The sequence below is a fragment of the Beta vulgaris genome, chromosome 5 (genome assembly GCF_026745355.1).
Source record: "Beta vulgaris subsp. vulgaris cultivar EL10 chromosome 5, EL10.2, whole genome shotgun sequence".
Lineage (NCBI taxonomy): Eukaryota > Viridiplantae > Streptophyta > Magnoliopsida > Caryophyllales > Amaranthaceae > Beta > Beta vulgaris.
The window spans coordinates 7,842,474-7,868,125 of record NC_079206.1 but is presented as its reverse complement, the minus strand read 5'-3'; the positions used below and the strand labels follow the sequence as shown (position 1 = coordinate 7,868,125).

Here is a 25,652-nt window from a genome sequence, read left to right as displayed (position 1 = left end):
ATCAGGTGCACACTAATTAGTGTGCACCGGGTTTATATTAGTTTTTTTAAAGTATGAATAGTGCCAAGATTCTAAGTGAGAAAGATAAAAAAAAAACAGAGGGAGTACTTTACTACTCTACTTGTAATTATTAATAGTGAAAGTATTGGGTCAGACCGTCTGACGTATTGTTTTCTGTCAGACGGGCTGAGCCCAATACATTTTCTCTCTGCTTCTCTTTGAGGTCACCACAATGGAAGCTTGTCTGTTATTAGATCAACCTCTAAACTTCATAAGAACGTTGCCAATTCCAAATTTGCTAACCCTCAAATACATCAAGACAAAGCAGACACATGGAATAACTATTCCCCAAATGCTTTTTCTTCTTCACAGAAGTTGTCTGCAACTCAAGCAATTACATAATTTCAGAAGAAAATAACTATCAATGACTCCTCAATCAATGAGTCGAAACTAAATCACGAAAAGGAGCAACAAATTAGCGCAAATTTCAAAAAAAAAAATCATAGAAAAACCTGAATGCCGAGAAAATCGAGAAGATGATCGGAACCGCAGTGAGTGCCAGGCGCAATCATATTTCACCAACAATAATAACGCGTCCTTCAAGTGGAGATGGTGATAATTCTGGTGACACCATGAAGAAGAAGGAGAAAGTGAGAGAAAGTAGAGGTTAGTGTTTTGTTTTCTTTTCAGTTGGACTTTGTTTTCTTTCAGTTGGACTTTCTTTTCTTTCAGTTGGACTTTGTTTTCTTTCAGTTGGACTTTGTTTTCTATCAGTTGGACTTTCTTTTCTTTCAGTTGGACTTTCTTTTCTTTCAGTTAGACTTTCTTTTCTTTCAGTTGGACCTTCTTTTCTTTCAGTTGGACCAACTGAAAGAAATAATGGCCAACTGAAAGAAATAATGGACTAACTGAAACAAAATGAAGACTACCTGAAGAAAAATGTAGACTACCTGAAAAAGAATAAAGACCAACTGAAACCCAAGTAAGTCTAACTGAAGCACAAAAACCCACTGAAAAACAAAGAAGACTAACTGAAAACAAAATGAAGACTACCTGAAAAAAAATTAGAACCACTTGAAAAAAATGAAGACTACCTGAAAAAAAATTGGAACCACCTGAAAGTCGTCCGACCAAGATTATGGTCGGACGAGTCCGACACAATACGTTCTCTTATTAATAATACTTAATTTAGTTCAATTCAAATTAATTTAATTTAGACCGATTCAGTTCAATTCAAACTCCTTCATTTCAATTCAATTTAATTCAAATTTATTCATTTAATCATTTAAGTGCAATTCAAATTAATTCGATCTAAAAGAAAAGAGCTTACTCCAAAATTCCATCCCCCACCTCCCTGCTGTTTTACGCCATTCGCGTAATAACACATAACCTGACAAAAAAACCGACTCAAATCTCCTCTAAATTTAACCCCAATTTTCTTTTCCGCCATAACCCCAAATTTCCCCACTTCTGAAATCTGAATTTTGGTCGATTTTTACAATTTTTTGGAGAGTGTTTGAAAGATGAATCCAGTAGATGAAGTTATGAACAAAGAAGAGTGGGAGATGAGACCAGGTGGGATGTTAGTGCAGAAGAGAGAGAATGGTTATGATGATGATGATAATACTCCTATGTTCAAGATCAAGGTCTCTTATGGTTCTTCTTTTTACGACTTCACCCTTCCTTGTAAATTCACTTTTGGTACAAACTCAACTCAACTTTCTTACACTTTGTTTCTCTTTTTTTAACGTGTGTTTGTGTTTTTGATTGTTATTGTATACTATTTGGGTTTTTAATCTGCTAATTTTTAAATTTTCCATGAAATTGAATGTAGGGTACTTTTCAATGTTTAGTTTTTTTTGGTTGTATGAGTGCGGAAGTGCTGAAATTGAAATTTGGGTTTTGAGTGGCTTAATTGGGAGGAATTTGGGTTTTGATAGAGGGGAAGGAAAGAGTTTAAGTTTTTTGTTTTTGGGAAGTAGTGATTATGTTTCTTGCCCATCTACAATAGGTGGGTAGCTATTCAAAAGCGAAATTAAACCATGCTGATCCTATATTATGTTTCATAAGTGGGAATTTAGGGTTGGAAGGAGTTGGAAGGAAGCTTAGTTTTTAAGCTTCTTCTCTGAAAGCAAAATGATATAGGTATTGATACTTATGCCTTTCGTCGACAAATAGTGGAGCTGTTAGGCTTCTGGATGCATAATAAGTGCTTGGTTGGTTCAAGTAATGGAATGTTAAGGGAGTGGAATCAAATAGAGAGGTGGAATGGTAACAAAAATTGTTACTTTTGTTGGCGTTTGGTTCAAGCCATGGAATGGAAAGGAATGATAATTATTACCGTCAAGAAATGGATTTTGTTGCTTGAGGAGGAATGGAAGGTAACAAACTAGAGGAGTCCGATTACCACCAAGTAGTGGTAATGGATTAAGGAAAGGTTGACACCCAATGAGGAGGAGAGTTTAGCCCATTTACAAGCCTAAGGAGGTTCTATCCTAAAACCAATTGGTGATAGGATGAGTAACCCCTAATCTTATAAAGTGGTTTAGTTTCTCCTCTTTCTCTAATGTGGGACACTCACATGTGGTGATCAATGGGATTCAACACATGTAATTGATTTCGTTTATTGGAGCCCAAAAAAGCTGAACCGAACTTGCTCTTAGAGTCAATGGTAGGAGAGTGGAAGTTTTTGTGGTAGGTAGTGTAAGAGGAAGAATACAAAACTTGATTTGAAGAGGGAGGGCGTGTTAGTAGAGGGCCTCACATCATATGAGATACGATGCGAGAGAGTGAGAGAGAGATAATCAATGGAGGGATTTATATCACGTTGGACTGAAGGCAACAGGGAAATTGTTAAGTTCAGTCCTTTATGTAAAGGTTACCAAGTTTGTTCAGAACTAATAATCAATGTAGGTAAGTAGAATAAGTTGTACTAGAGTCAGTAAGTTCACATTAGCTCTAACAAGCTCATATAAGTCTAGATAAGAGGAATTTAGATGTAGAGAGCTTCTTGCTAAAAGTTAACCTGAGCATAGTGCGGAATTTCCTTGCAATTCCACCTTCCTATATTCCAAAGTAGAGTGTTATCTTATGAGCCTACTAGTGCAAACCATTCCTTTTTACTTTTTTTAGGCTTTCTGTGACTGCCATCTGATCAAAATTGTTATTCTTAATGTTCTGGTCTTGTGTGTTATGTCTTTATAAAGAAATTGGCGCTCTTGAACGGTTGTGTTCTATAGCTAATTATTGTTGTTCTTTCTTGCTTTTGATCTGATGGTAAAAGGTGAATTGAAGAAGCTTCTTGCACAAGCAACAGGGTTAGAGCCACAGGATCAAAAGTTGTTCTTCCGAGGGAGGGAGAAGGATGATGCTGAGACTTTGCTCATGGCAGGTTTAAAGGACCACTCAAAGTTGTTGCTTATGGAACGTCCTGCTAGCAAAGAGAGAAAAATGGAGGAGGCAAGAAAGAAGGCAGAAATATCAAAGGCATGTGCTGCAATTGCAGAAGTTCGGGCAGAGGTGGATAAGCTTTCCCAGAGGGTAAATATTACATTTCTGTCATGGAAGTATCATATCTTTAGTTGTGTGGCTGGGTAATCTTTGTTGGTTGGTGAAAGCTGATGTTTCTATCCCGATTTCTGGTTATGACTTATGAGCAGGTCTCCGCCTTGCAAGAATCTGTTTATGTTGGGGCAAAGCTAGATGAAAAGGAATTTATCCTCTTAACCGAGTTGCTTATGGTTCAGTTGCTAAAACTCGATAGCATTGAGGCTGAAGGAGAAGCAAGAATCCAGCGGAAGACCGAGGTGAGTTAGTTTTGGTCATTATGACTAAGATTATTTTATCATGTACATCCCTTTTAGTGCTTGTACTCCCTAGTGAACTTTGGTTGTTCTTCTATTAAAGCTAAAGAGCTGCAATCTTGAAGAATCATGGTTTGACTATGGTTTTATTACCTATATACTAGACTGGGACCGGCACAGGGTTAGCTCTTTACGGATAAAAGAAACTAGTAATCGAAATGTCAGCCATCTCAGCGACAAGTATTTTATTCTTCTTCTTTCATGTTTCAGTTGTGGACTTTCTATCACCTTCATTTGAGATATTTTCGGAGGATTATGTGAGAACCCCACTTTAATTGTTGGACATGCGCAACTGTCCTGCACCATATGCGTCATCCTCTCTCTTTAAGTTGAGAAACTGTATTAATGTGATTAATCTTTGACTGCAAGTGTGTTCTTGTCACTCATATTGTATTATCTTCTGGGATCATGTCGCTCTTTTATGTCATTAGAGGGACTTGGAAGACAATTTACATCTTTGCTGATTCTCACGGCCTTGTTGCTGTTTACATGACTTGGGAGTTTCATGAATTGTAGTTGCTTTTTTGGCTTCATTTTATTTATTCGTAGTTGTTTTACTCTAATCATGGTATAAGATTGACGTTTACTTTGTTGAGAATCTTGAGATGGCAATTTTCATACATCTTCATGTGTTTATTGGTGGTTGAAATAGAAGTTGGTCAATTCCAAATTGATATGTTTGAGGGAATACTTTTGTGCTCTTGATTATTTAACATCTATGAAGTGCCCTGCTTTTATATTTTTGTTTCTCAACTACTGTGCATCCCATAGCATATATTTCAATTTTAACATCCTTGGAGCAAGAAACACAGAGAAGTCTCATAAATCAACAAGATGATGGAGGTTTTACTAAGTGATGTTTCAAAAAAGAATATAACAACGGTGAGGTTTTATGGTAATCTAGTTTAACACATGGACTCTTTGAAAACATGAGAACTGGAGTAACATACAATAATATTCTGTTACAATTGAATTTAAGTAGATTGCTGTACCTAATATATACTTTATTATTCTATTCTATATCAACATGAAATTTTTAGGACCTCAGAGTAGTTCAACCTTTCAAGGCTGGTCTTTATGTTAATTGGAACTTTATTATGGCCCACATATACTTTCTAATGAATTGACATACTACTGGTTTCTGAGCATCGTGTTTGATCTAGTGTACTTAAATGTACAGCTCCCTTCAGTTAACCTGATCATCCATTATGTTTGTATGTCTGTGTTTAGGGTGTTGTAGAGATCTGTTTCATTATTCCTCTTGCTAGACCGAATTTACAATCGCTCCATACCGGGATAACTCATGTAGTTTGTTTAGTGCTATTACTGCATAGTGTCGAAGAGAAAACATGTGACTTAGGGTTTGGCATACTCTTCTTCTGGGACTGTATCTTTCTATGTGGGTTGTTCAATTTGCATCTCCTTGGTTCCCCTCCACTCCACTGTAAGTGCTGACAGAGTATGTGCACGCTTGAACAGGTTCGTCGTGTGCAAGGCTATGTGGATACACTGGATGCGCTGAAGGCAAGAAACTCCAACCCACTTGATAATTGCAGCAATGCTGTATCAGTGTCCACCAACTGGGAAACTTTTGATTCTGGTGTTGGTAGCCTGACTCCACCTTCCATCTCATCATCTACAGAAGTAATTCAAGATTGGGAACGCTTTGAATAGCCTAATAGTGTGTTATTATGGCCTGTATGATCCATTAGGGACGCGTGTGATTATGATTTTTTTGCCTATAATGGCACCTCGTCAATTCGGAGTTGGATCAGACACTTCAAAGTACGAAAGTTGCACATGGCACATGAGATGTTTGCACCATATTTTTGAAGATATATTCATCAATGTATATGATCACTTACATACGTTAGATATTTATTTACTTCTCTCTCAGTTTTTTCACACTCCCCCTCCCTCCTTTTTTCAGAAGAATGCCTCCTTCTGGTGGGAGCTCCTCCTACGGGTACATGGTTATTGAAGGTTGTAAGTTCTTTATGAAACAGGTGAGTTTTTCTGAAGAATGCATAGTACGGACTAGAGCTGGCCATGGGCCGGGCTGGCACGAGGGCCGGGCCGGCACGAGGGCCGGCACGGCATGGCACGATTTGAGCCCGGCCCAGTACGAGCCCGCTATGAGCACGGCACGGCACGCCGGCACGAGTGGTGGGCCGTGGGCCATGCATCACTACAAAAAAAAGCTCGTATAGCGAAAATCTGTAGCTAATTTAGCTACGGAAATGAAAATCCGTAGCTAATTTAGCTACGGAAATGAAAATCCGTAGCTAAATTTAGCTACGGAAATGAAAATCCGTAGCTAAAATTAGCAATTTTAGGGACTTTCTACGAACTTTCACAAAACAATTTGATTTTGAAAAATTAGCGACGGATTCTGGAATCCGTCCCTAAATTTAGCGACGGATTTTGAAATCCGTCCCTGAATTAGCGACAGATTGTCAAATCCGTCCCTAATTTAGCTACGGATTTTAGAATCCGTCGCTAATTCTTCCAGTACATATAAACAGATTTTACCGATACATATTAACAAGTTCGTATGCAGAGTAATTGGTTGGACCTTTAGCTTATGACTTTGAGGTTACGAGTTCGATTCCGGAGAAGAGCGCATCCAGTTCGATTACGAGTAGGGACGGATAACAGTTAAATCCGTCGCTAGAAATTGGTGATTAAGGGCCTGTTCTCTTCGGCATAAAACAGATGAACTGAACTGAACTGAATTGAACTTATTGGAGCTGAACTGAACTTATCAGAGCTGAACTGTACTGAATTGAATTGAATTGAAATAAACTGAATGTAATAAATATATAAATAATATTTAAAAAAAGAATAATATGAATATTAAATAATAATTATAAGATAAGTAATAATAATGAATAATAATAATAATAATAATAATAATAATAATAATAATAATAATAATAATAGTATTTTGGATATTTTTAAATGATAGTTATAAATATATAATATTAATAATCATAAATTAATAATAATAATTAATGATAATAATGATAATTAATAATAATTATTTTATATTATTTGTATTAATATATTAATACTTGATGATGATATATAATAACAATAATATCTAAGAAGTAAATTAATATTACTATTCTAATAATTAGATTTAATAATATAAAAATATTTAGTAATAAAAATAATGATTGGGTTGGACCGCAAAAATTACATCATAAACCGTCTTGACACGATTTGATTGGTTTATGGGCTAAAAAAAGTGGGTTTATTTGTGCTTTGACCTAAATCATGTTCCTCTTAATAATAATAGTAATAATAATGAATAAAGCTATAATAAACAAAATAATATATAGAAACAACAACAACAACAACAACAACAACAACAACAATAATAATAATAATAATAATAAATAATAATATATAATAATAATAATAATAATAATAATAATAATAATAATAATAATAATAATAATACTTAATAGTAATGATATATATTTAAATAATAATAATAATAATAATAATAATAATAATAATAATAATAATAATAATCATAATAATAATCATAATAATAAGAGTAATTAGTAAAATAAATTATACCAACATAATAATAATATTTAACAAAATAATTATAAAAGAATGGAGCTGAACTGAACCGAACTGAACTGATTAGAGCTGAACTGAACTTATTGGAGCTGAACTGAACTGAACTGAACTGAAAATAAACTGGGGAGAACAGGCCCTAAGAGTAAAATCACCACAACATTTTTTTTTTTAATTTCATTTTATGGACGGATTTTTATTTCCGTCCCTAAATTTAGCTACGGATTTTTATTTTCCGTCCCTAAATTTCCGTCCCTAATTTAGGGACGGAATACAAAGTTCCGTCGCTAAATTGATTTAGCGACGAAGGTTTTAGGGACGGACAAAATCTGTCCCTAAATCCGTCGCTAATTCAATTTAGCAACGGATTTTGCCTATTTAGCGACGGATTCTGTCCGTCGCTAAAACGAGTTTTTTTTGTAGTGCATGAACAACATTATAAAAGTTTGGCACGAGCACGACGGGTCGGCCCACAAGTTGGCACGCTTATTTTGGTTAAAATTTCATAATATAAATTAAAATTTGTATAAGGCACGATGGCACGGCACGGCACGTGGGCCGGGTCGTGCATGGACCTTAGATTTTACAACTTGGCACGAGCCTGGCACGACATGAGCATTTCTTGGCCCGTTTTGGCACGACATGTTGTGGCACGAGGCACACGGGCTTGGCACATGGGCCGTCGCGGCACGACCCGTGGCCACCTCTAGTACGGACCTAAAAACTAGTTTGCAAATGAAAAGGTACATTTTGGAAGGGGTCTAGTCGTTTGTTTTGCCTACGTCCCCCAATATGTTAGAAACGGGCTTGAGAATGAGAGGAAGTGTTGGCATCTCATCGTGAGAGGCTAAAATAGGCCTCTTACAGGAGGTATTAAAGTAACTTTTGGCCTGTCACAGAATGTATTAAAGTAAGAGCAATTTTGGTACCAAAATTCCAGAGGCCAAAATTTTGTTATTTGGAGGTATCAAAGTAAGAGTTACTTTGGTATTATTGGTACCAAAGCTCGAAGTTGATATCAAAGTATGGATAATTGGTACTAACGTAAGTATAATTTGTATCAAAATTTAAAGTTGATATCAAAATTTACTTACACTAGGGTATCAAAGTAAGAATTATTTTGGTACTTATAACAGTTTATTGAACTTTTGTATAAGTTGGTACTCAAAGTTTAGGTTAGATTTTTTGTCTTTTTGCGCAAAATATAAAAAATGTTCCTTGTGAGAAGCCATTTTGACCTCACGGTGAGACGCCTACGGCCAACCAACCTCTGATTTTGATAAAGTACACTTACAGGAACTTTTTTTTTTTTGGTATCTTAATCCAAAAACAAAATAAAATTGGATGGGCCAATTTATCAAACGTTTCTGTAGAGGAACAAAGAGCAAATGCCAACAACAAATTACTGGGTTCTTTGAATCATACATATAAGGTGCTATAATTTTCAATACTAGTGAACCCCATCTCAAAAACTAGAGACATTCTAATTTCTAACTCTTAAAGAGAGATTTTGTGAACAATGCACAAAATTTGGAGCAATTTAGTTAGACAGAAGCATGCACACAGCAGACTTACTGTTTGATGAAATGTGTCAACGAATTTTAGTGATTTTTATCACAGGAATAGCAAGCAAACTTCACCAACATGAAAATTTGATTCTAAGAATTATAGAATCATGCTTCTGAAATCAACTCAAAAAAAAGTCTCCACAAAATCTGCAACCTTCATCAACACAATTTATAAGGGTTGATGTTGTGTAATTTTTATGTACAAAAGAGGGGATAGTTTTTGGAAGCTTACATTGTAGATAATGAAAAAGATAACAAATTGGATGGTGAGCCATGACAAGTGCACTTAGGATCATGTATAACCAGCTTTCTTTCGATGTCGAGCTTGGAGCAGAACACACAAAATTGGCCAGAGTTTCCTTCATTTACTTTATTGTCTTCATGATAACTAGATATTTCAAACAGTTGATGCCTAATGCCTTCATCTGGTTGTGGTCTTCCTTCATCCAAAGTAGCATAGGCATAGTTAATCCCACATGCTGAAAGAATGGCTGAAACAAATTTATCTACGCGTTTGTCAAACCACTTCCTCCCTTTCTTCCAAAATATTAAAGGAGCTATGACTAGTGCTGCCCCTGTGCCGAAGCCACTTCCAATAAGTATGTACTGCCAGTCAAATCTTCCTTCATGGGTTGAGTTTCTCTCGTGTGCTGACGATGTTTTTGAGGGTGTCAAAGTGCTTGAATTCGTGCACTTGTTCAAAGGTTGCCCACACAATCCTTGGTTATGTTCAAAGGAAGATGCAACAAAAGTTGAAAACTGGGCACCTGATGGTATTGCTCCTACTAAGTTGTTATAGGAGAGGTTTAATGCAGAAAGGAAGGTCAGCTTTGTGAGTTGTGTAGGTATTTCTCCACTCAGTTGGTTGTGGGAGAGGTCCAAGGACTCGAGCGAGGTAAGCTTTCCTATAGATGAGGGGATAGATTTTGAAAAGCTATTATGTGACAAATTTAGCCCCAGGATTCCATGGAGATTCCCTATCTCTTCTGGTATCTCTCCATGAAATTTGTTGCTCGACAAGTCGACGCTAGTGAACATGTTGAGGATCTTAAGCAGCTGGAACTCTGAACCTTTATAGGTAACAGACACCACATCTTTGTAGTAATTATCAAAGACACGATATTGCAATATACCATTTTTGTCATCAACCTTCATTGCATTCCAGTTCAAGAAGCAATTTGCCTGAAGTTCACCTGTCAAATTATTGATAGCGAGATCGATGATCTGCAGCATCGGCCAAATTGAGTCATCAGGACATGTAATGGAGCCATAGAATTTGTTGGATCTTAAAACAAGAACACGAAGTTGAGACAAGTTTTTTAACCATCCAGGATAAATATCATTGAATTGATTGATCCCAAGGTCCAGAACTTCTAAACTTGTACAGTTTGCCAGTGATCTTGGTATCGATCCTTCCAGAGTATTTGCATTGACATCTAGAGTTCTCAATTTGCAGCCTACAGGAAATGTATCAGGGACACTGCCACTTAGGTTGTTTCCCCTCACATTTAATACTGCCAGCACCGTACTTGTAGTAATCAAGCAGCTCGGAATTGTTCCAACAAATCGATTATATGACAGATCCAGAACTTGGATTTTACTATTGTTGCAAAATGATGTAGGGATACTTCCAGATATGTTATTTCTAGATAGAGAGAGCAGGAAAATGTCATTGGGAAAATCATCTACATTGGCCGGGTTGATAGAACTGAAACTATTGTTAGAATAGTCCAAATAAAAAGCATTTGAAGGGAGTTTTGGAACTACTCCTTGAAGGTTGTTGGAATGAAGGTCAAGAACCCTTAGATATGGGGTGTCTTGGACATTTGGTTCCACTCCGATGAAATTATTACAAGAAAGGTTCAACTGAGAAAGAGATCCATCACCAAGTCTCCAAATCCATCTGGGTATACTCCCGTTTATCTGGTTGACTGAAAGATCAAGATACTGCATCTTGGATTGTGTTTCCAGAAAAGTGGGTAAGGCACGTACACTACACGAAGCTAGCCTAAGCGACGTTAGCTCAGGAAACAAGTTAAATCTGTTGCTTCCTACAGAGACTTGCAAACTATTGAATGAAAGCTCTAACACAGAAAGGTTCTTGAGTTGTTGAATCACACTGAGATCAACTAAACCGCTTAATCTGTTGTAAGACAGTTTAAGAACCTTCAGAGCTTGCAACTCAAAAACTGACTTCGGTATTGGCCCTTCTAGTCTATTGAAACTTAAATCCAAAGTCTGTAATGGAGAAGATATATCGAACTTACTGAGTGAACCACTGAAATCATTTTGGAAAAGCTGCAAGCTCAGCAATGAGGGCAAGCTGAACAAAGACCCGGGAATATTCCCATGCAGTAAGTTGGAGCTCAAGTCAAGATTGACCAAATTTGAGAGGCTTGCCCACCCTATGGATGCTATGGTACCATTTAACTTGTTATTACTGAGCCACAGAAGTGTCAGGTTTTTCGCTGATGAAAAGGAAGGAACTAGGCCAGAAAAATTGTTATTCAGAAAGTTTACATACACAAGTTGGTTGAGCTGTTCCATCGGTGGAATGGACCCGCTAAACGTGCAGTTCTGCAACTCGATCCTCTGCAACTGCGTCAGATTACCAATGGAATTTGGCAACTTCCCAGAGAAGCCTGTGTAGCTCACAACTAATGTCTGAAGAGAGCTGTTTACTGGAAATTCAGGCAGAGTACCTTGAAGCAATCCATTATATGATAAGTCCAGGCTAGTTAATGTTGGCACCTCAAATATTTTCGGAGGAAATGTTCCATTCAGCTGGCAGTTGCTTACTGTCAACGTTGTCAGATTCTTGAAGTTGGCTATAAAATCGGGTACTGGAGCAGCCAAAATGTTCTGATCAAGACGAATCTCTGAAAGTGATTGCAATTTTCCAAGAGATACATCAATTTTGCCAGAAAGATTGCAGTTGGACAAACTCAAAAATTGCAGATTAGGCACTGAAGATGATAATGCCTTACACCATTCTGACCCACTAGCTGAAATAAACACACCATTGAGATGAAGTCCTCTGAGATTGTTAAAGTTCCGGATTAGCATCGCTAAACTCGGATTTTCTAGTTTCAGTTGAGCTCCCAACAAGGAAATGCTAGAAAGATCAAGGGTGACCAACTTCTCTAGTTGTGATATATCCAAAGGAACTTGCCCTCTGAAACCTGCATTAGACAAGTTCAGGTAAGTTAAACCAGCAAGCTCACCAAATCCTGGTGGTATCTCTGAGTTGAAGCTGTTATTTGCCAAATTCAGTCTCTGCAGGAACTGCAGACTGAACAGGCTACTGAAACTGTCACTGCTATTAACGCGTATCGATTCGCTAGATAAATCTAGACCAATAACATGCCCTGTTGAACTGTTACATTGGACACCATTCCATTGACAACAATCCAAGGTTTGATTCCAGGTGGCTAATTTGGTAGGCTCAGAACTGTTATATATGAGATTTCTTCTGAATTCGAGCAGCAGTGATTGTTGGTCATCAAGACATATGCTTGAAGCCAAGTGGGTATTGATTGAAATGATTATTTGGATAAAACATACCCAATAAGGCCATAAAAACACTGAGCTTTTCATTGAACACTGTTTTCAGAGATGCCCATCTAAATGCTAGCACAAGCTGAGGATGGAAGTTTGTAGATTTGATGGGTGCATTTGTTTATTTACTTCTTCCTTTATTGCTTCTGCTATCTAGCAATAGTAATTGACTAGTTTTTTTAAGTTTTTGTTTTGTCTTGTTTAGGATATCTGCAAAGCTAAGGAAAGCAGTTGTGTGAACAAATATGTGGAATTATAGTACATAACACTACCTTTTTTTTTAGTTGACTCGTTTTGCTTATACATGCCAATGCAGTAAATGCACTATTTTAAACCACTATGTCAAGTCTTGCTTGGTACTTTATATCTCTAATTATTAGTAAAAATTACAAAAAATTGATATTATGAAGATATGCATTGAGACGAATCTAACAAGATTTTACATGATTATATGTTTTCTTAAGTATAAATCACAAAAGATAGTCAAAATTCTACATGTAAATAGTATTAAAAGTTAAAACGGGTCAAAAACGGAGGAAGTAGTAATGACTAAGCGATGAGTAAATATCATGAGTTAGAAAGAAGAGATGGAAGAATGAAGAATGGTCACCGTGGACTAAGCGCACGTCAAAGTAAACAGCGTGGCCTTTTGTTATACGAAGACAAATTTGTTGTAGTAAACGCGTTTGTTTGTCGGCTATTTGGCTCTATTTAGTACTCTTAATCAAAAAGACCTTTTCAAACTACTCTTTTTGAATATGGTGGAATTTCGTGTCACACAAATTTATTTAAGGTTTGAAAATAGTGGTTAGAATGAATGTGACTAAAAAACATCAATTATATATATTTTCTCCTTTTAAAATTAAATTAAAATAAATTTACTTTTTCACTATTTACACTTTTCACTTTAACTAAGATTTGTGATATACTTCGCATAATTAAAAATAATAATCAAGTGGGAACTTGTTAGATTCGTCTCATGACGTACTTTCATAAAATATAGCTTTTACAATTCTTACTTATATGTAATTATAAATATTTAAGGTCAAAATAATGCCTCGACATGTGTAAAAGTGGATTTGTTGCATTTAGTTCGGAACTGATAAAGTCTGACGTTTCTTAGTCATTCTTAGTAATGAACAAAAGAAATGGTTCATGGCCTTGAACTGTTTTTTGCTTAATCTTGAACCTTTAAATGATTTGTGCATGAATCGAGAGAAACCTATTTGGTTTTTCGAACGGTTCGTTCAACAATTCATCCACTGCCATGTTGTCTCTAGATAGGAAAAGAAAAGGCAAAAAAACTAAAAATAAGCAACATGTAGATTGGGCGAATCAGGGTTGCAAACAAAAAGAAAAGGGCGCTTAGTATGAGATTCTGACGCGCGTCAAAAATTCTTGTCGGCCCACTCTTAAAATGCAATGTAGCAGCTTTCCATTGGCTCTCTTATTTTTAACGTTACAAAAAATAAATCAAAAAAAAATTCAAAAAAAAAAAACTAAAATTCATAATTTTCATTCTGTATAAATCGACACATATGTTGCTATATTTCATTCACAATTTCAATTTTCTCTTCTCCTCCTATTATTATTTCTTTTTTCACATAATTTTGCTCTAGCTTTTGTCATCTTTGAGAATAAATGTTTCATAATTATGATTTTCAATTATGTTAATTATGTATGTAATCCTAATCCATGTACAAGATGGCCTAACAACTCCACAACAAAATACAAACCAAAACCCCGTAAATTATCCACAAAATCTTGGTAATACAACTCCATAGAATGAATTGAAGAGAGAGAAAATGTGGTGGGATAGGAAAATGATGAGAGAGAGTGAAAAACCATTATTTATTGGTTCATGATTAACGTGAAATTGAAAATTATTTGCGAAAATGATGTAGTGAAAAGAAAAAGATAAACCATTTATTTGAATTCCAAAATAAGAATGTTAGGAGTTTGTTTAATTTTTGGCCAAAAAATCCTCATCTAGGCACATATGTCCTGCACTTTATTTATACTAGTCTTACATGCACGCGATGCGTGCGATAACGTGTGATAATAAATGAAGTAGAAAATAAAATTATTTGGGTAGAATAATTGTCTTTACATTTTATTTTCTCAAAAAACTGATATTTTAAATGTCCTACTCCCCCTTCATTCAAATGAAACAGTTAGTTATCTTTTTTCTTTTTCTTTTTTTCCCTTTTTCTATTTTTTGGTGTCTCCCGTGTGTTGCCTTATAGAATAGAGATATCTACACACTGAAGTCATGTGTGTACTAAATTTGATAGAAGTGTAATTTAAAATTTAAAATTGACTATTGGCCTTATGTGGCGGGTGTTGAACATCAGTTGAGATTAGATAACGAATTCTCTCAAATATGCTAACTAATTGTGTCCCTCTTTAACTTTCACTAGTTGCATTTGAATATTTGTGTTTCTATATATTATCTGTCTTTTCCTGTAGACCTGTAGACATTCAATTGGTGGGATTGGGATGAAGAAGTTCTTTATTCTTATCCCACTTTTTTATCCTTATAGTTATTGACAAACATGTCAGACTTCATTTTGTTCAATTTATTTTAACTTATTTAAAATCTTATAAGATAAGATATGATAGAATGTGGAATATTGTCCGTGATTCAATAATGATTTACATCCTAAAGATATAGGCTAAGAAGGATACATTACATGCTAGAAATCAGGAACTGATTTATACACCTACCTAATATAAACAATAATCACAAAACTACTATATTTACATATAGTCTAACACACCCCCTCAGTCGAAGCGGGAGGAGGGCGAACACCGAGACTGTCCCAAAAATCTTCAAATAAGATCAATGGTAGGCCTTTTGTGAAAATATCAGCTAGCTGATGACGAGAGGGAACATGAAGAACGCGAACCTTACCACGAGCAACTTTTTCACGAACAAAGTGTATACCCATTTCAATATGTTTCGCGCGCTGATGTTGAACTGGGTTACCTGAGAGATAGATGCACTGACATTGTCACAATATACTAGGTTGTGGGCCCCATAAACGAAACTTCCTTTGAACCATTTCTCAACCACGCTACTGTGGGAGGAGTACTCCGTAATGATACTGGAAACTTTGTCTGCCTATTTTCCAACCCCATCCCTCCCTTAGAAATTAATTCAGCGGAGGTATTTGCTATTTTCAGAGCAATACAAATCACTATGAGATCGGAAAGAATCAAATCACAGAACATTACTATTATCTCGGATTCCTCTAATGTTGTGAATTGGTGCAACCAAAATAGTGGAGGGCCTTGGAATCTGAATTTCATGCTTAACTACATCTGCAACACTCGCAAATCATGGCTCTCTTTATCAATAACTCACAAAGGCAGGGGCTTTAATGGAGTGGCTGACTCCTTGGCTAAACAAGGATTAAGGAGGAAGGATGAATTTTTGGCTTGGTGTTAACACCTCATACCTTCTCATCTTTGTATCAGAAATTCAGTTTATTCAATAACTTTTTCAATGTTTGTACTCGATCTAGTTATGGACATTGTATTTGACCCCTAATTTGGCCTTCTGAGCCTCAATAAAACTAGCCCAAAATTATCAAAAATAAAATAAAATTGTAGAACTTGCATGGTATCACAAATTGATCAAATTGAATCTGTATATCTTGTTAGTTTTGTTTCTCTTGGTAAATACTTCATCTGTTTCACAATAAGTGAAACATAGAGAAAGTGGCGATTTATCAAGGAATTTAAAGAGAGAAAGTTGAAACCACAATAAAGTAGAATGATGGAAAAAAAGAGTTGTGGTCCCCTCTTGCTTTTTGGTGGCATATTTGTAATAACAATGAACTTTTTTTTATCATTTAGAGATTGGTTTTACTTATTATGACAATTTCAAAATAATGAGAGTGTTTCACTAGAAGGAAGTGTGTATTTGTACCTCGACGAAATTCCATCACGTCATATCAACTCAAGTTTACTTTTTATACTCTCTCCATCTTTTACCTTCGAGTCTTCAGGGCTTGATTGATAAATTATGTACTAGAAAACTTAGGTCCACTTGGATTACTCATCTAACTAAGAAAATAATTTATAATTTTATTGAGCAATCAAATTGCTACAAATAGATGAAAGTGTTCATACTATTATGGAAAGGAATATTTTTCGCTCAATGCTACAACTAGAGTTTTTCTAACACCATTTTCCATTAACAAATGGTTCAAGAATCAGAATAAACCAAATTAACATTATCAGTCCCAACTAATGTCAGTTCAATTTAAATAGTCCGAACTTCTGATATCCCAACTTTAAGAGCACCCTTATTCATGAGTGAGAAATAAAATCAAGTTGATGATCATGAAAAAAATGCTCTTAATTACAATTGAGAGAAAGATTGTGAGGTGAATGGGGGTGATTGGGAAAAAAAAGGGTTGGAGGTGAGTGAAAAGATGATCAGGCGTGGGAGTGGGACTCATTGCCTGGTCATCATTTTTTAATTTTTTTTGGCTAGCAACGCAGCAAAACGCTGCATTTTGCTGCTTTGGCAAAAAAAATTAAAGCAATGGCACGCTGCAGCTGGCAGCTGACACACGTGTCAGCGCCAGTTGCAGCGTGCCATTTGTCATTTACGACACATGACGTGTTTTAATTGGGCAATTAAAATATAACCGTTGTAAATTTTGCAACGGTTATATTTTAAAAAATATAAATCCAAAAAAAAAAATTACCAACGGCTCTATTTTTTTGAGATCTATAAATAGAGACCCATTTTGTTATATTTTGGACACACTTAATTTTCTCCATCTTCACTAATTTTTTCTATTTGTTCTAACTCTTCTTCCATTACTCTTTATTTTAAAATTCTTTTATAATTACGGATCCTAATCATCCTAATTATATAAGAAATCAACCCCAAAATCTCTCAAAAAACCAAATGCCTAAGCAACAAAATCGCTTAATTAACTCTCAAAATCAGTCAATTAGTAATGAATATTTCATATCATTAAAAAGTAAATAATAAAAATATTGTATGATGGTGGTTGGATGATGAGAGAGAAAAAGTAGTTGGGTGTGGTCAAAAGGTAAGAGAGAGAGGAAAAAGTAGTTGAGATGATTGAAAAATGGTTCATTGTTAAGGAGATGAGTGGGAAAAGATTGTGGGATGTTATTTTTTAGAGAGAGAAAGTTAGAAAGAGGGTGGGATGATATTTTTTTTCAATTGTGAATAATGGTGCTCTAAGAATTTTCTTTCCAAAACGATATTCCACCTTAATTAACTGGATACATATCTTATTTATGATGCATTAAACTCTTTGATAGACTTTTAGTTAATTTAAAGGATTATGGATAAGTGTCATGTATTATAATTAACCGATTTAGCAAATATATATTAAAACTCAAGATAAATAAATGTCCTGTCACATGTACTCTCCCCTCCTCCGCACAATCAAATGAGACATTAAATAATAAAATATATGTGTTTCAAGACTCGAAAACCTAACCTCTCACTTGATATGCTAAAGCACTAACCAACTACGCTGTAATACTCAATTGGTCTTTTTTTGGAGGAAAAATCATTTCAAGACAAAATAATATTTCTATTTTTGGTAAATAATCCGAGACTATTGCCGAGGACACGAAATCTCTATTATATAAGGGAATAAGAGAGGGACATCAAAAATGGTAATTCCTTTTATACTCTTAAGTAATAAAATACAAATTCACCATCTTTTATCATTGTATTCTCAATTAACAAAATATTTACATCATCATTGATTTATTGACTTTCAAAAAACAAAAGAAGAATATACAATTAACTTTATGAATAATTTTTTGTATATATTATTACGCAATTGACCTTTTATTTGTTTTCGCACATATCTCATGTATGTGAGACTAGTAGTCATTTGAGGTAAGCACCATTCGAGAAAGAAAACCCCAAAATAAAGACCACTATTAAGGTTGGATTATTGATCAACATAGTCGAAAAACTAATAATGTCAATTTTCCCAAAGAAACTTTAAGAACATTCATTAATGTCTCCAGTATAATGGTTAGACTGCTGAGTTACTAGCCAACAATGGAGAACAAAATGGAAATCGATAATTCAAACCCTAAACAAGGTAAACCTAATTTGCTAACCTAATACTATGAATAATTTTGCTAATTATTGCACTAACTTGTATGCTTTTCCTTTTTATTCTTCAATTTGCCAATGAAAATGAATTGGGTTTTCCAATTTTTCAGAAGAAGAGAAAGGAAATGGGAAGATTTTGGTAGTGATAATGATGGGTGCACCTGGTAGTGGTAAGTCCACCTTCTGTGACCTTGTCATGGGCGCCTCCTCTCGTCAATGGGTTCGAATTTGCCAGGTCTTTTCTTTCTCTCTCCTGATTTTTCATATACATAGTTTGTTGATTTCATAATATTGTCTTAATTTACCCATGTAAGTAGTTTGTTGATTTCATCATATTGTCTTAATTTACCATGTAAGTAGTTTGTTGATTTCATTATATTGTCTTAATTTACCCATGTAAGGATAGGGGAAGAAGAAACATTAATCTTGATGTTAAATTGTTATAGTTGTGTTCCTATTAGTAATATTTTAGTATGAGATTTTACGACACGGCTCGTTTGGTAGGTAGTACTGAATTGCGGAATGGTAGTGTAATTATACTACCTCCGGTTCTAAATACATGCAACATTGAAAATTTTGCATGATTTAGATACTAACTTGGGTCGCATTTGAGAGCTAATATATAAGTGCAAATGCTATCATATAATGTATTGTTGGATTAGTATCAAAATATCAATCTTCTATAGGTTTTACTAATCGATATTTAAAGATATTAAAGGTCAAAGTAGTGCATTGGCATGAAAGTCAACATGTTGCATGTATTTAGAAACGGATGTAGTTTACAAGGGAAACTTGAGTATGCATTGTAATGGTAATGGAATCCCACCTTAAATATGTGTTAATCTTCACTAGTTCCCGTTCCCACTCAAATTCCACCTCTAAAGTGGTAATGATTTTTTATGAAGAAAATCACTAGTTTAGAGGGTGAACAAGCATTGCCAAGGACATTAACATCATACTTTCTAAACAAAACGACAAATGAATTTATTACCATCTACCATGCGGGAAAGCAAGTACCATTCGGCTTAATATGTTGTTTTACATTATGGATCATAGTGATTTATGGTGAAGGAAAACATATATGCATGAGCCACATTGAGTAGAATTAAGGAGTTAAGGATATTATTCCAGTTCCATTCTTGCTGTTTGAACTTGTACCCATATGGTGACCTGCTTTCGTTATTTATGTGTTTGCTGCTGAAATATCAACAGTGCTATCAAATTGTAGGATCGTGACCTACTTTTCGCTATTGGTACATCTCTAATCATAATCTATTTCTACTTCAAAGAAAATGTAACGTTTATTTCCACACATCCCATAATACTTCCTCCGTTTCTTTTTACTTGCAACGGTTTGACTTTTACACTATTCACCAACTCTACTTAGTTTATGTTTGGTGATTTATAGTTAAGGAAAAACATATTCATGTGGGATCTTGTTAGATTCGTCTGAATGTATATTTTTCGAATATTTACTTTTTATAATTTTTATTTATCGGTAATTAAACTTATTGATGGTTGAAATTATGCATTGGCAAGCGTGAAAGTCAAACTGTTGCAAGTAAAAAGAAACAGAGGAAGTAGTATACATGACTTGTTGGAATTGGACTAATAGTTCTGGATGGAGAGAGCGTATAATATAAACTATTGAGTTATGGTAATTGAATATGATTCACAATGAGTTCATAGTTGATACTGAGCTTCCAGGGAATTTCTTGTATGTTTATAGATATCATAAGTTTTAAGCTGTGTCTAACTTTTGAATAGGAACCTCTGCTGTTTGGCTGATTTTGTTTCCAGGACAACATTAATAATGGTAAATTGGGAACTAAAGCTAAATGCTTAAGCAATGCAGTTGTTGCGCTGAAAGACAAAAAAAGCATATTTATTGACAGATGCAACTTGGATAGAGAACAACGTGCCGAGTTTGTCAAGCTTGGCAGCCCTGAAGTGGATGTACATGCTGTGGTGCTTGATCTGCCTGCTAAGCTCTGCATTTCACGGTCTGTTAAACGTACAGGACATGAAGGAAATTTGCAGGGTGGAAAAGCTGCTGCAGTTGTAAACAGAATGCTACAGAAGAAGGAATTGCCAAAGCTGAGTGAAGGATTTTCTCGAATAACCATTTGCCAGACGGAACGTGATGTAGAAGATGCTATTACAACATATAGTAGGCTTAATGCACAGGATACTCTTCCCTCAGGCTGCTTTGGCCAGAAGAGCCCAGATGCTAAGGTCCAGCTTGGTATAATGAAGTTTTTGAAAAAGGCAGATTCTCCTAGTTTAGGCCCTGGTCCAAGTGAGACCCGGAGTTCTCCCTCTAGTCAATCAGTGAAAGAAATTAAAGCCCACAGTGAAGGGTCAAAACCTGATTGCTTTAGAGGTGCCAGTAATGAAAGGGAGCAGGGAGATCATATGATGGTGGAGTCTGTTGCTGACATCGCTGCTTCGACAAACTCCGCTGATGGTTCTGCTTTCTTGGACATAGCTCCTACCCTAGCTTTCCCTTCAATTTCAACAGCAGACTTTCAGTTCGACCACGAGAAGGCTTCTGATATTATTGTTGAGAAAGTAGAGGAATATATGAGTAAGATAAGGAACGGTAGACTTGTTTTGGTGGATTTGACTCATAAATCAAAGATCTTATCTTTAGTTAAGGCTAAAGCTACAAGAAAAAACATCAATCCTGAAAAGTTCTTCACATTTGTGGGAGACATTACTTGTTTATATAGTAAAGGAGGCTTACGCTGCAATGTAATTGCCAATGCTGCTAATTGGTAAGTATCCATGTTGTTAGGCTTGTTTCCATATTCTTGAGCTTCATGTTGAGTAAGTTGTTCGTACTCAGAATAGTAGATGAAGTACAAAAGTTTAGAACCAAGGTGTTATTAGCAAAAAACATTTTCTGCGTACTACCTATCCCCCCCATCCTTTCAGCAATTCTATTCGAAATTTGTTAGACTATATTCAATTTCGGTTAATATATAATGGGTTACTAAAGCCTTAGATGACCGTTGTTGAGCTAGAGTCTAGACACTATGGAGTTTTTCGATGTATGGCCATAGAGGGTTACTTAAGCCTTGGATGTCCATCTCGCAGTTACGAGCTTGCCTCATTGTAACTTGCCGCATGGAGAGAAGGAGTTTTAACTTTTAAGTAATGATAATTGTATATCTCTAGTCTCTACAGGAGTTAGAGACAAGCTGGTAAATTAATGCCCGTAATGTAGACCTGGTTGATTAGAGCCTTGCAACTGAATGTCCTAGTAAGATCTGTTTCATTTATTTCAATCTTGTTGGTTTCTCTTGAAGTTCAACTTGAAAGTTCACTAATTTCTGCCTTAGTCCTGCTTCACAGGACTGCTGCTTTTTTCCATTTCTGAGATTTCTGATTTTTGGTTCACGTGTGCTCTCTCTTCCTTGTTCTTAGAATATTTCTATATCATGTCCTTGAAGAGAGTTGTGCTAGTTAGTTTGTAGCCAGCTTGGTTCATTTTCACAGCTTTTCTGCATAAATTCCTTGTGCTGCTCTGGAGGAAAATACTCTGTATTTAACCATTACTGGTTTGAACTTTGAAGTTTGGTTACTTTTGAGTTTTGAGCTTATAATTTTGAATAACTTGATATCTGAACTTCTGAAATGTAGATGTGAGCCTTCATGTTGAACACCAACGATGATAGTTATTAGTCTGGAACTCTGGATGATCATTCATTGCATGAACAGTGTATAGTGACATTGATATCTGCTAACGTGGAGTTGCTTATGAAGCTGATTAAGGCACGTTTAATATACGAAGCTGACTTGGATGAGACTAATTTATTATAATGCTCCGGTGTGGTGGTGTCTGCAATAACTACTTGGTCATTGGCTGTTTTATCCAATTAAGCTTCTTGAGTCTTGACTGAATATGCAATTTGTAACACAATTACTAAATCAGGATTTAGGTGAAGTTGGCTCATATTGCAACTCCTTTTCATTTTGTTGGTTGCTTTTCGTACAGTCCTGGCGGGAATTTGTTTTCTGTTTGACCGGCTAGTCTTGATACTACTGGTCAATTATCATGTCAATTGAAAGTGTCGCTATATGATGTTGGTTACACAAGTAGTTTTATTTTCTGATTCGTTACATCATGCTGCAGGCGACTAAAACCTGGAGGTGGGGGTGTGAATGCTGCCATATTTGGTGCTGCGGGCCCATGTCTAGAGGTTGCAACCAAAGAAAGAGCCAAAACGCTTTCTCCAGGAAAGGCCGCAGTCATACCTGTCCCTGCTAATTCACCTTTGTTTATTAGAGAAGGAGTCACGCATGTAATTCATGTTCTTGGACCTAATTTGAATCCTCAAAGACCAAACTGTTTAAAAGATAACTACGATGAAGGCTGTAAAATCCTCCGTGAGGCTTACTCATCACTTTTTGAGGGTTTTGCAACCATCCTTGAGACCCAAGCAGTGTATACCAAAGCAGACATTGGAAAATTCTATTCAGAGAAGTCTGAATTGCGGGACCACAGAACGCAGAGAGATGATGATGCTTCTGAGAAGAAGATGAAGAGAGAGAATGTACATGGCGAAGAAAGAGCTAAGAAGTACAAGGGACTAAAGTTTGAAGCTGGATCTAACACCAATCTGGGGAACGGGAAGGAGCAGCAAAAAGATTCAAATAGAAATATTGGTGCTTCTAAAGCTTGGGGATCCTGGGCTCATGCTTTACATAATATTGCAATGAATTCTGAGAAGCATAAGGGGGACGTGCTAGAGATAACCACTGATGTCGTTGTACTGAATGATATGTATCCAAAGGTAAGGACATCGCTTAACTTGTGTTTTAACTTGTATCAATGCTACGTTCATGACAAGACTTCTACATTATATGATAGGCAAAAAAGCACGTTCTTGTGCTTGCACGTTTGGATGGTCTGGATTGCCTCAGCAATGTGTGCCAAGAGCACCTTCAGTTATTAAAAAAAATGCACCAAGTAGGCATGGAATGGGTTGAAAAGTTCATACTGGAAGATGAATCGCTGATTTTCCGCCTTGGTTTTCATTCGGTATGTCACCCTTCTCTGCTGACAAAGTTTTCTTCTCCAATTTGCTAGTACTTGTGGAAACCAAGTGCTATACACTTGGAAGTTATCCACCACCAAAAGTGATGTCTTGTTTTATTTGGTTTTAAAAGTTCGATTGCAGTTTATTTCGATGCCTACTATCATTTTTCAATAGTGTTCTTTGCCTGGCTATGATGTTTAGACAAGTATGATTTACAAATTGTATCCAAAAATATATACTTCAGCAACTCTTGTTCAAGAGTATATGCTTTACATACTGCTCCTAAATCTAACACCTATATACGGAAAACGATCACCAAATAGTCATGCAAAGATCTTAACCTCTTTGCTTCTGTCTTTATAAACAGATTCCATCAATGAGACAGTTGCACCTTCATGTCATCAGCCAGGACTTCACCTCGCAGCATTTGAAGAACAAGAAGCATTGGAACTCCTTCAACACGGAATTCTTCCGAGATGCAGTTGATGTCATTGAGGAAGTTGAGAGATTTGGTAGTCCATCAATACAAGACGAGAGCCTTCTATCAAAAGAACTGCGATGCCATCGTTGTAAGAGTGCTCACCCTAATATACCTCGTCTGAAATCACACGTAAACAATTGCCAAGCTCCCTTCCCTGCCACCCTACTTCAAAACGGTCGTCTTGTCCAAGGACCAACTAGAGCAGATGCAAACTCGTAAATATTCCAGTTTTGGTACATCGATTGTGATTTTGTCATGTATATGGGTAATGTTAGTCACTAAGCTAATTAATGGTCGTGGGGTGGTTTGTGGTGTTCGGAGGTGACAGACACTGGCAGTAGACAGTTCGTCGAGGACCATAATAGGGGCAGGTTATTTTACAGAAGAAAACCCAATTTCAAAATTGTAGGCTATGATGGATGAAGGGCAAAATTACATAATTTTGATTGTTGTAGCCTGTAGGTTGTTGGAAAATCTTGTATTTTGCCGTCATGGAATAGATTCCTTCGAGGTAAATGGTAATGGCTGAACAATTTCGTTATGACCTAACTGTAATTCGGACTATATATACGAACATTACCTAAGAACCCTTAGGTCATTACTTAACTCCATCAAAACTTTATCATCCACAATAAAAACAACAGTTTATGAGATGATATTACATTGATGTGGTAGTTTTCATAAATAAATATCGATGCGAGGGTACCGAGATATGAATATTTCTATTGAAATTTATGCAATATAAATGGTTTCAAGCTTCAGGACATAACCTAAATCCATTAAATAAAAATTGTTTTTTGAAGAGAAGTTCATAATTCTACAATATAAATAATTACAAAAGGTGCTCATTTTCGTTTTATAAATATGCTTGCAACTAAATAAATTTTTAGAAAGTTTCAGCGAGGTGAAAAGAAAAGGTTTAATATAGATTCTCTATTTTTAGAAATTATTTATATTAGTTGTAAATATTGTATCATAATGAACACAATGATTTTGGATATATACAAGAAAATGAAATCGAAAAAGAAGACGAGTGACTTGACAAAATTAAGGGTTCAAATTGTTTTAACCAACTTCAGTGGTCATCTTTAACCACTTTAAAAATGTGTAATGAATGTCTTATCGATTACTTCTTTAAAATTCTCTCATATAACGATCAAAATTCAAACCCTTCATCTTATAAATCAATGATACCAATGTACACTTAATTGAGATTCGCAACATTGCAGCTATGTTTCAAGGATGTCGTATCATGAAAGTTAGTCGACATTCGATAAGAAGTGACTCCAGCTCATGAGTTAGCGAAACTTTATACCTTTCCTTTTATTACTCATTAGGTATTGTCTTTGTGTTTTCTTGTACAATTTCTCGTTGTAAAAAAAAAAAGAACCTGCACTTTGACGTATTATGATGATC

General features: G+C 35.7%; 3 protein-coding genes and 1 long non-coding RNA gene across 5 annotated transcripts; 2 read left to right on the top strand and 2 right to left on the bottom strand.

Annotated features, from left to right (window-relative positions):
• Window positions 1-1,060, bottom strand: LOC125497625 (uncharacterized). The gene is made up of 2 exons (XR_007274606.2): window positions 513-1,060; window positions 1-379 (listed from the first exon to the last, which is right to left on the bottom strand). It is a non-coding gene; the product is annotated as an uncharacterized LOC125497625 (long non-coding RNA).
• LOC104892529 (BAG family molecular chaperone regulator 4) lies at window positions 1,058-5,759 on the top strand. 2 transcript variants are annotated; one of them, XM_048645030.2, is made up of 5 exons: window positions 1,058-1,701; window positions 3,284-3,540; window positions 3,660-3,806; window positions 4,074-4,120; window positions 5,343-5,622. In XM_048645030.2, the coding sequence occupies exons 1-5, from the start codon at window positions 1,524-1,526 to the stop codon at window positions 5,383-5,385; spliced, it is 672 nt and encodes a 223-aa protein (XP_048500987.1). In that variant the 5' UTR covers window positions 1,058-1,523; the 3' UTR covers window positions 5,386-5,622. The 2 variants fall into 2 exon arrangements, with proteins under 2 accessions (XP_048500987.1, XP_010676791.2); XM_010678489.4 differs by lacking the exon at window positions 4,074-4,120 and having other exon boundaries at window positions 1,295-1,701; window positions 5,343-5,759.
• Window positions 5,760-9,031: 3,272 nt separating this feature from the next.
• On the bottom strand, window positions 9,032-12,883 carry LOC104892528 (receptor-like protein 39). The gene has a single exon (XM_010678488.4). It carries the CDS (start codon window positions 12,617-12,619, stop codon window positions 9,251-9,253), a length of 3,369 nt encoding a protein of 1,122 aa, XP_010676790.2. The 5' UTR covers window positions 12,620-12,883; the 3' UTR covers window positions 9,032-9,250.
• A 5,619-nt stretch (window positions 12,884-18,502) lies between these two features.
• Window positions 18,503-24,842, top strand: LOC104892527 (transcription factor bHLH140). Its single transcript, XM_010678487.2, has 6 exons — window positions 18,503-18,696; window positions 18,821-18,945; window positions 20,511-21,487; window positions 22,849-23,509; window positions 23,587-23,757; window positions 24,123-24,842. Exons 1-6 carry the CDS (start codon window positions 18,654-18,656, stop codon window positions 24,453-24,455), a joined length of 2,310 nt encoding a protein of 769 aa, XP_010676789.2. The 5' UTR covers window positions 18,503-18,653; the 3' UTR covers window positions 24,456-24,842.
• The last annotated feature ends 810 nt before the right edge of the window (window positions 24,843-25,652 follow it).